We start from the raw sequence: 11,083 nt of genomic DNA, 5'->3' as shown, positions 1-11,083 counted from the left end.
TCATTTTGTTACATAGGCATATCACATAAATTCATTTTCAAACCACAACGATTTATTTGTTACAAGGTCAAATAAGAGGGTTCAATTTAACAATTTTCTCTTTAAATTAAAATCAACTTGATGTTTTGTATGACATATTACACTAAAATTTTATAATTTGAACTCAAACTTTCTCTAATATTAATTCTATTTCTTTAATTATAGACATAATAATAATAATAATAATAATAATAATAATAATAATAATTTATTTATAAATAAATATCTTTAAAAAATACTTATGTATCTCTCAATCCAATTCCAACCAAACTCTAAACCTTTAAACTCTTACTTTTCTATTCTCTTGATTCTGTTAGAGTAATACTAGGTATCATCTTTCTATCATCCTAAAATTCTCCTAATGCTGATGTGACTTTTAAAATCACCATTAAATTTTAGATGAATTATACTTAAATTTTGATCCAATGGTGATTTTGAAAGCCACATCAGCTTTAGGAGAATTTTAGAAAGATAAAAGGATAGTACCTAGCATTACTCACTTTGTTATCATTCCTTATTTCACAAAAGATGATTTGATTTTTCCTTTTTCAAAAAAACAAAAGCCATAGGTATTTTATTTTATTCTCGTGTTGAATTTGAGTCCACGTAAACAGTTTTGGATATAGGTCATTTTCAAACGTTGAGTTTTTCTTTGGAAAACTCTAAAAGGATTAGGATCTTATTTATAGAGAGTATTTAAAATATTTAAAATATGGTTTTCAAACCAAATAAATGAGATCCAATTTGTCATATCAGTATTTATCACCATTTAAAATAACATTCCTAATTTATGATAAATCCAAGAATTGAAAAACTCATATGTCATGATCAAGTCATCAGCAACAACAATGTAACAGTGAAAATCAATTTATTTGTAAAAAAAAAAAAAAGAAGAGTCTTTTTCTAAAAGGGTATTGAGTAAGGAAGGAAGGGCCAAGGGGACCCAGAAAGGTTCACAAGTTGACTCCAAGTGAAGTAGGCCAAACTTTGCAGTAAATACTGAGAATGAGAAATCGAATGCTTTGCCAATAAACTTTCTCTAGAATTTCCAATTGTTTTCTTATGATTACTATTCTCCCTCTCCAGTCTCCACACAAATATTGATTGAAGTCATTGAACCAAATAAACCCAAACAACATATATTTATATAGGAAAAAGAAAATATATATAGTATAATGAGAGAAAAAGGAAAGAAAACCAGAAAAAGGGCAAACGACCTGAACAAAATCTATCTCAGCTTGATGGGGTTGTGAATAATCATGAAAATAAAGCCATAAAAATTTGAAAAAAGAGTGAAACAAAGACCTTTAACATTCTATGGAAGGGACAGGGAGATTAAATTGTACAATTAAAAAGAAGCAAGATGATAGTGGTTTCATACAAGATCTCTCATTCAGGAAGAAGAGCCTGAAACTCTCGGCGACGTCACCGGAAACAAAGGCAAAAGCTGCGGCTCGGAGTCTCTCGGGGTGGTGGTTCTTGGGGAAGGATGGAAGTAAAACTTTTTCTCGGCGATGGCTTTGTCTTCCTCCGAGGAGCTCCCCAGCGAGGGCGAGGAGGATTTGTCAAAAGGGTCTTCTCCGTTCAATGGGGTGACAGGGCTAAGAGCGAGAGAAGGGAAGTCGAGCAGGCTCGGCGAGAGGATCTCCGGCGCCTTGCGGGGGGAGAATCCGGGATTATTGTGAGCGAAGTTAGGAATCAAGGTGTTGATCATGAGGCTGTTCTTGAGGTTGTTCCTCCGCTCGTACAGCTTGAAACCCCCTTGCTGCCTCTTCGGTGCAGTCCTCATCGGCGGTATGCTATGGTTCTTGGGCGGCGGATCTTGGTTGGGTTTTGACGATTGCTTGGCGGTCTCCGATGAGCCGGTGAGCATTTGGACAACGTGTTTGAAGGTGGAGGTGTCCGCTTGGACAAAGGTTGTCGGGTAGGGGTTGGAGTCAGCAGATCTGGGGATGGGTTTATGTGGATTTTGGAGGCCATTGCTGTTGCTGCTGCAGACGCTGTTGGTGACATTGCTGGTCGGGGAGTTGATGGGAGATGGGTTCTCTCTTTCTTGGGGTTTCGAGCAACTTTCCATTGATGGGTCCGTCTCCAAAACCACCGAGAAAGAGAAAAAAAGAAAGAAAGAAGAGATGGGTGTGATTTGGGTGGAGAAGAAGGGATGAAAGAGTGAAAAACAAGGTTTGATGGGGAGAGGGGTTTGCTTATTTGCTCTGTTTTTGTTTTGTTCTGCTTCTCTCTCTCTTTTATTTCTTTTTTCTTTCTTTTAATTATTTATTTTTAATGTGTGTCTTTAGAGACCATAGGGTCTCTCTCGGGCATGAAAATTGCATATTGTCTTTTTAGGTGGGTGTTGGGGCTGATTGGGCAGAGAGAAAATTTGCCAACGGTTTTGGGAAATTGATGAGAAGAAAAAAAAAAAAAAAAGGGCATTGGTTGAAATAGGAATTTTGGGGGCCATCAGCATCTGTGCCACCACCAGTGTGGAATTTTATCAAATCTGTCTCTCTATGTTTTCTATTATATGATGAGAGAAGTGGCATTGACTTCAGAGCCCTGACTGCAGAGACTCTTCTTGTGTATGTGTGTTTGTGTCTTTCTTTGTGTGTCTTTCTGTGATGGGATTGGAGAATGGAAAAAGTATTTTTTGTGATCATCATCATAACCCCCCATCCACTCATAGATTGCACATTTATGGCGCGTGTTTTCCACGTGCAAATCAAAGTCTTATGTGGTTGAGGGGGTGTGCCTCCATTTAGAAGCTTTACCACAGCATTTATAAAGTCTAGACTCTAGATTTATGATTTAAATTGGTCAAATCTATGCATCTAATGCATCTTTCATTTGCTTTTCATTGCTATTTTCCGTCCCCCTCTTTTTTATTTTATTCATTTAAGTGAGTAATATTATTTAATAAATCGACATGATAAAAAATAAAAATAAAAGATTGATCTTTAGTACTACGTTATTCGAGTTGTATGAGAGAAACTCATTAAGGGACATCTAGTACACAATTGTCCGTGGTTTTATTTCCAACTATCTTTGCCTTCTTTCGCACTCACAGCGTTACTCCATAGGCGGCTACAACCAATGCTACAGGCAGCATTCCGACTGGTTTGCTCTTACACTTAGATGATTGGATCCTCCTTTGGCCTATAGGATGGATCTACCTTGGATCTTATTAAGGACAATGCTTATTTGCCTTTTGGCCTTTATTTATTGTTGTTTTCTTTATTTCCTTGTAATATTCTTTCTCTTGTTGATCGATCTGATCTTGTTTCCTGTTTTTGTTGTTGCTTCAATTCTTTATTTCCCAGCTGTATCTTTCTTTTCTTGTTGATCTATATAATAAAATAAAAAAGAGAGGTAATAGAGCCATGTTAAAGATATAATAATAATACAAGCAATTTTTTTTTTTTTTTTTTTTTTTTTTTTTAAAAAAGATCTTCTTTTTGGATATTAAAGTAAATTTATAACATCATCCCCTTGAGTTAGAAGAATTCAAAAGATATCATGAAATGCTATAGGAAGAAAGTATGATTAATACAAAGTGGCCTATTGTAATCTGCCATTAGAAAGATAATTAGTATTTTTTTAATGGCAATCATTTGTAGGTGAATAAGTTCGGTTCCAAACGAGTGTGTAATACCGGCCAGCCAGCAACAATGGTGATCAGATTCTAATTCTAATTCTCATTCTCTAATTAATTCATTTCTTAATATTTTGTTCTTCATCCACAACATTACATATTGAGTGACTCTTAATTTGAATCACAATTAAATACAGAAAAGTAATAAAGCAAGGAGAATCAAATTCTAATTTACATTGAGAAAAGAGGATAAAAAAAAAAGAAAAAAGAAAAAAAAAAAAAGGGAAAATGCCCATAACACACATTGGCTGTTCCAAAAGGAATTGCAATGTGTCATGACCATAATCATTATGGTTTGGGTTGTGGAGTCCCTAACACACTCCATCAACCTTGTACAAATTGGAAATTCTGTGTATAATTGATGGAAGGAGAAATGTTTGAAGTTAGTCTAATATCGTGTGTAATTAATACTTCGGTCCCATATTGGAAATATGATAAGTAGTTCATATAGAGTGTGTGGTATATAAAGATAATCATGACTTATGGGTGCTAAATCTCACATTATCTATAATGAAATTGAGCTTTATAATAAATTCTAGGGAAGCTCCAAATTGACTAGTCATTTTGAGGTGATAACGCAGATGTAACTAGTATTTTTCGTAAATCATTAAATTGTGTGTATCATAAGTCTAAACTGATCGACATTATATTTTCTGTTTTTTTTTATTATTATTATTATTATTATTATTATTATTTTTTATGTTATGGGGGCAGAAAGAAGGAACATATTACGAAAGTTCTGGTCCCAAGTAGTAATATTCAACCAGCATAATAATTTGTGGTAGGGAATTATAAGTTGAAAACGGCCTAAAAGGACAAGCAAAATAGGAAAATCCAAGTGGGAAATGAGTAGGTTTTGTGAAAAAGGATGGGTAGCAATGAGCACACTAATGTCTTACGTGTGATTTTCTCATTATGGAACATTGAAGCTACCTACTATTGCATGAGAATGACTAGAGCTGGTTTTTCTTTCTTCTTTTTTTCCTTTTCCTTTCGGTAATTAAATTTTTACTCGCTGCTTTTGAAACTGATTGTAATGACTTATAGTGAGCGTTAGAGTATATTATGGAGTTGATAAGAGTTGAAGACTATCAGTTAGAGTCTATCTAGAATTGAAGATTATCACATATCTACAGTTAAAGACTATTACATATCTACAGTTTACAGTTGATCAGACTATTCGATTTATTTGCATTATTATCATCTATCTTAATTCTCCTATAAATAACAACCTCTTGTATTGTAAACATTACTAAATTAAAGCAAAAATGTAGCTCTTTAATCTTTATTTTGTAGACATAAGTTATAAGCCTAGTTACATAATTTTGTGTGACTATTTCATTCATTTCCCTTTATATTTATTTGTCTATTGATTATATATATTTTCTTTCACAACTTTTAAAAAGCTAAAAAAAAAAAAAAACAAAAAACAAAAAACTCAAAAATAATTGTACAATAATAAAGTAGACCGACTCAAAACATCTTAGACGGTGAAACATAGAAGCACCGAGGAGCAATCTTTATTAATGTTTTTAAGATTGCTTTTGAAAAATAGAATTTTTAAGTCAAAAAGGGTTTTTTGACAAAAGCTTAAAAATGAAAGTTTTGGTAAAAAAACGTTTTGACCATGTTTAAGCTTTTTGAACCCTTAAAAGCACTTTCAATTATTTTTTTTACTAAACGAATACTTTTTTTTTTTCTTTTAAAATAAACTTTTTAAGTGTTAAATGCACTTTTAAATCCTTCAAACACACACACCCAAACTGACCCTAACAACTTATTTGGAATTGCGTTTGATAAATAGAGCTTTTAAGTCAAAAAAATGCTTTTGGGTAAAAGCTTTATTTTTAAACTTTTACCAAAAGTGCGTTTTGACCATTTTTAGGCTTTTTGAATTCTTAAAAACGCTTTAATTTTTTTTACCAAACGAATACTTTTTTCTTTAATCAAACTTTTTTTGTATTAAAAATAATTTTAAATCTCTCAAATGCAATCACAGACAGATGCTAAGTCGCTCTATACTCGCGTGCAGAGTTTTTATCTTTTTCTTCTTACCTCAGACAAGCGTCGTATAACCATGCAATTACACAGAATCTTGGAGATTGGACTTCATGGTTTTTCTTTTCCATACCTCTTTTTCCTTTTCTTTTTCCCCCACTATTTATTGGATCTCGAGAAAGCAAAAAGAAAGAAAGAAAGTGTCAAAATATTATTATAAAAAAAAAAAAAAAAATTAAAAAAAGAAAGATAGGAGTGACCAAACTAATTTTTCAAAGACCTTATGAGCAATGATTCTCCCGAGACCACTACATGGTGCTACATAAAAGTCTTGAGCTATCAAGTATATTAATTGTTTGCTTTGAATCTTAAGAGTAGTCATTTTCATATCAACCATAACCACAAAAAAAAAAAAAAATAATAATAATAAATAATAATTAAATTTAAATTGTTAAAAAAAATTACAATTTATTTTTTTTACAGCACTAACCCTAATCCAAAAGGCCAATGATAGGGCCATATGTTTATTTTAATCTATGTTAGATATATAATGGACCTTTTATTTTAATACCAAAAAGAGCTTAAACATGGAGTCGTGAATTGCTTTTAAGTGACATGAAACTCTCATGGCCCTTGGAATGGGGGCTACTACACGAATTTGCACTAATAAGCTTCTGGCACCATGCAATATTATGCCTTAATGTATTGAATTCTCTAAAGTTCAGCTTGCTAGTGGACCAATAAAAGTTACATTAATCTCTCCCCCACAAACTTTAACTTTGATGAGAAACCAAAAAGAAAAAGAAAAAGAAAAAGCTCCCCCATATATATATGTTCACTTATTAATTATGTACCCCAATCAAAAGGTCAGACCCATAAGTCTTATTGTGGCTATTTTATTTGAATGTGACTATGCAGAGCTGCATAAGAAATGCTGCTTCCTCAAGTCTGACTAAGTCATCACCTAACTTAAGTCTACTAAAACATCAATAAAAACCCTAATGAGATTGGATCAGTTATTATGTGCTCCTCGGTCTTCAAAAAAAAAAAAAAGGCTTAAATTCCAATGACATGGGGTATACCATTTCGTGTCAATTGGTCGACACTATATAAGTCGACGGAGTAGCATAGCTAGGGAGTTAGATAATAATAACAACAACAACAACAACGATAATTAGTCGCAAGGTGGCCGGCTTGACTAGAGCCTAAATAAAGAAATGCAATAATGAGGTGGCATTTTGGTAGGTTTGATGGTGTGGGGATGGTGACAATTTGTGTAGAATCTTACTTCGATTTTTGCTGACTTTGTAGGGTCCGCCAAACTTGGTCTTATTGTCTCACCCGTCACAGCCGGTCCAAGCTAAATGGTAATGGTAGGCACATGTTATATCTACAATACCTGCCACTATTATATAATTTATTCCTAATACACCCTCTTCTACTAAGAAAATCATAATTAATTTCAACTTAGCTTTAATTAGGTCTAATTAATTAATTATATTATATATATAAGGACATGTTTAATTAATGGAAGAATTTAGAATTTTAAACCCTAATTTTCGTGTTTTTACAGTGCTGGTAATTGGATAATTCGATTGTAAAGAAAGATAATGGGATGAATTTTCTTTGAAAATCCTCATCATTTGCCTTTTTATATCTTCGGTCTAGTCCTTTTGGATAGTTTTTATTCTATTAGTTGGAGCTAGCTAGGGTCATTCATTTCTTAGTCTCTAAACTTTCTTGACGGGAAAACTTCACTTTAACTCGACTCCTTAAATTTTTATCGTTTTTACAATCATCTTATACTGTTAAAAAAATCTCAATTTAGTATGTTTAATTTTAAAAACTTTGTAATGTCAAAAAAATCCCAACAAAGGCCTTGAAAATTCTCAAAATACCACTATTTAAAAAAAAATAAAATTAATTAAGGTAATTTTATAGAGGTATTTTCCGTTTGATTTAATCCCAAATCCTAACCAGGGGGTGAAATTGAATTTTTTTTTTAAGTTTAATACATTAAATTGAGAGTTTTTATTAAACTATAATAGGATGATTAAAAAGCGATAAAAATTCAAAAGAATTAAGCTGTTTTCATTCTTTATTGTTAGGGTTTGAGACAGTTAGGCTCATTTGGTAATCAATCAGCTAAATATAAAATTTTCCTAGGTTTATCATCTATAATCTCAAATCTTGTCTTTATTATTATTATTATTATTATTATTTGTAGTTATAATCTCAAATCTTGTCAGTTGAAGGTGTTTAGTTGTTCACTTACCCAATCTTCCTCCTTTATATCACACACACTGCGTGAAGATATCATAAAGAAACGAGTCAGTTTGACAAATTCAATACAATAAATTCAAGTTTGATAGACTACTTTTAGGGTTAATCCTTTATGACACAACATATTATAAACGTGACTAAAAAAAAAAAAATAAGTTTTACATTGAAAAGATATCATAAACGTAAGTCTAAATTCATAGACTTCAAGTTTTGGATTAAACGGGGTCCCAGCCAACAATACCAGAAGATTCTTTTAGGTGTCAACCTCTTTAATAAGTGATATCAAAATCAGTGACGATATGAGGCATAGTAGGTAATAGTGATTCTTTTGCAGTTGAAGTGTGAACGGTGCGAACGAAATGTATGATGAGTCGTTTTTCACGGTTTGAACAAGGAAAATGGCGTATGGAAAGGATAAAACGCACATAGTCCACACAAGATAGCCTACAAAATTAATATAGATTTCGTTCAATATAACTAGTGGTTAATATCTTCTTAGCATGTTATATTATCGTCTTATTATAATATTTTTCAATATGTCAAATATCCCCCAACACAAACTTTATCATGAAGGGGGAACTTAATATGGAGGATCATTGTTGTTTTTGCCTGAAATTTTTTCAGACGAACATGATTACAAAATGACAATCCCTCCAAAATATACCCCCCAAATAAAATTATTACTTTTCATCATAAATATATCATCAAAAGGGTTTTTTTTTTTTTTTTTTGCAAAAAGAGTCCAATGAAAGTGTCTTTATACTTTGGTGGTTGAGTGTTTTATGGATTCAATCATTCTGATAGAGAAAGGATGAAGACCCTTGACTTGATGCCCTTCTAGGTTCACAAGACCTTAGAGAGAGAGAGAGAGAGAGATAGTCAATGCAATAGTATCCTTTGTTTCCTTGGTGGCTCTCAACAATCATAGGGTATATCCCCCAAAGAAGGGCAAATTTCCAATTGGGAAAGATTAGAGACAAGAAAAAAGGAAGAAAAATTGTAGTATGCTTTTAGGCATGCGTGCAACTAAATTGCTTGTTTCAAAGTAGAAACCACTGTCAAGGTGTGCGTTTCACCCATCACTTAAATTTGCTCCCCACACATTTACTTTTGTCCTGAAAATACAAATACAATCTTTGTGAGAATATTTCAACGGCTAGGGTTAGAGGTGGGAAAACAAACCTTTCTAATCTGACCCTTTAAAAATATATAAGATAAATTGCACTTTCTTAGATTTTCATTTTGTCCTTGACAATGAAAAACATGCTTATTTTATATATATATATATATATTCTATCTCTTGATTTTGAAAATTCACATTAGGGGTATTTGCCAATGGGGTTGATTAGTTATTTTTAGACTCTATTTTCACATAAAAGGGAAATTTAATCATTTCACATGGTGAGAAAGGGATATAAATTTTCTAAACTGGGTTGTAGAATTCTTCCAATTCAGCCTCTAAAAGTGTCATGTATTTTTTGAGCATATAAGAAGCACTTACTATTAAAAATAAATGTGTTTTTCACGTGTTAAGGGAGAAATACCCAATTTATTGAAAAATTACGTCATTTAAAAAAGTGTCTTTAAATGGATTCAAACATTTATAAACTTACGGTCCCTTTTGAGAAAGGAATGGGATCTTTGAAATGGAGAGAATCCTTTTGGTCGAGAAAGTTGCTTCTTTTTTTCTTTTTTATGGAAAAAGATATTTCATTGCTTAATCAAAAACTTGGTCAGCCAGTACAATTTCATGAATACTTGGGTGGTAACCCCTTATTCAAAATTGTTCATCAAGTACAGCTATTGCAAACTTGGCTAATTGATGTGCCACACTATTGGCCCGACGGTTTACATGGTTGAGAATGTGGCTTAGAGCACTAGTAGTATACTCTCTAAATCACATTCTTTACCCTAAATGTATGGAAAACTCTTAAAAAAGCCTTCTGTAACCAACTCAATCGGCGTTTCCTAGACCTACGGTAGCACTTTTGCTTCTCTTACTATTATTTTAATTAAAAAAATATTTCATTTCACTTTCCCCTAACATTTATTTGAACAAATATTTAAATAACTTTCTATTTTCTCTCTCTCTCTCTTTTTTTTTTTTTAGCATTTATTTAAAATAATATTTAAATGGTATAAGGAATGGATACAGAAAACTATTGTGAAGTTTGTTTGAACAGGGAAACAAAAAGTAACTTCATTCTCTAGATTTAAGGAAAAAAAAAAAAAAAAACTACTACTAATACTCTTAAGTATTTGTAACCTTTTTTTTTTTTTATTTTTTTTTTTTTTATATATATATATATATATATATAAATATATTTTTCATTGATAATTAACAAATCAACCGGAGGCTGTTTGCTCTCTGATTAAAACATTATAGATACAATTTGAAATTTCCTCAAGCTAAACATTATCTATAATATACTTAATGACTGATTTAGTCAAACCTTGAACTGTTGAATTTGCGTCCTTTTTAACATGTTCAATTTGTACCTTTCAATCCTGATGCATTTATATTTCTTGGGCTGTGAATTTTTATTATAAATAATGGAAAAAGTCGTATTAGTAGTACTTATTAGAGTATAAAAATTAATTAGTTATATTAGTGACATAGACATAGTTTGACCTACCCTTTTTTTTTTTACCCATTAACTTAGTAGACGGCAGTAACTATCACAATGACATCAGTCCTGCTTGCACTATCACTTATTTTTTTTATTTCTTTTTTCATGTTTTAATATTTATTGGGGGTGATAGAAAAAAGGCTTCAATCATATTTTCATACAAATATAGGTTTTAGGGAAAATTTCACAAAAGACCTTGAACTATCACACAATTTGTTCCAAATTTCAAAACTTCTCGATCAATTTCATTCTCCGAACTTTCAATTTAATGCAATTTACGGATCTATCCTACTCCGTCAATTTTTGGACATTAAAAGTGATGAAATGACCTTTATACCCCCTAAAACTTTTATATAATTCAAAATTTACCCTTAATTTCTAATTAAAAAAAAAACTAAAAAAACTAAAATTGAAGGGTAGTTTGGTATTTTTAGTGGTTTTCATTAGGGTATAATAGCAAAAATTGATGGAGGGAGGTCAATAG

At 31.8% G+C, this 11,083-nt stretch overlaps 1 protein-coding gene across 1 annotated transcript; it reads right to left on the bottom strand.

Moving 5' to 3' along the window:
* Nucleotides 1–1,332: 1,332 nt before the first annotated feature.
* Nucleotides 1,333–2,275, bottom strand: LOC132175300 (VQ motif-containing protein 4-like). The gene has a single exon (XM_059587189.1). The coding sequence runs from the start codon at nucleotides 2,114–2,116 to the stop codon at nucleotides 1,433–1,435; it is 684 nt and encodes a 227-aa protein (XP_059443172.1). The 5' UTR covers nucleotides 2,117–2,275; the 3' UTR covers nucleotides 1,333–1,432.
* Nucleotides 2,276–11,083: the final 8,808 nt, after the last annotated feature.

Source organism: Corylus avellana, chromosome ca3 (genome assembly GCF_901000735.1).
Source record: "Corylus avellana chromosome ca3, CavTom2PMs-1.0".
Taxonomy (NCBI): Eukaryota; Viridiplantae; Streptophyta; class Magnoliopsida; order Fagales; family Betulaceae; genus Corylus; species Corylus avellana.
Note: the sequence above shows the minus strand (reverse complement) of the source record. Positions and strands in the feature narration are given on the sequence as shown.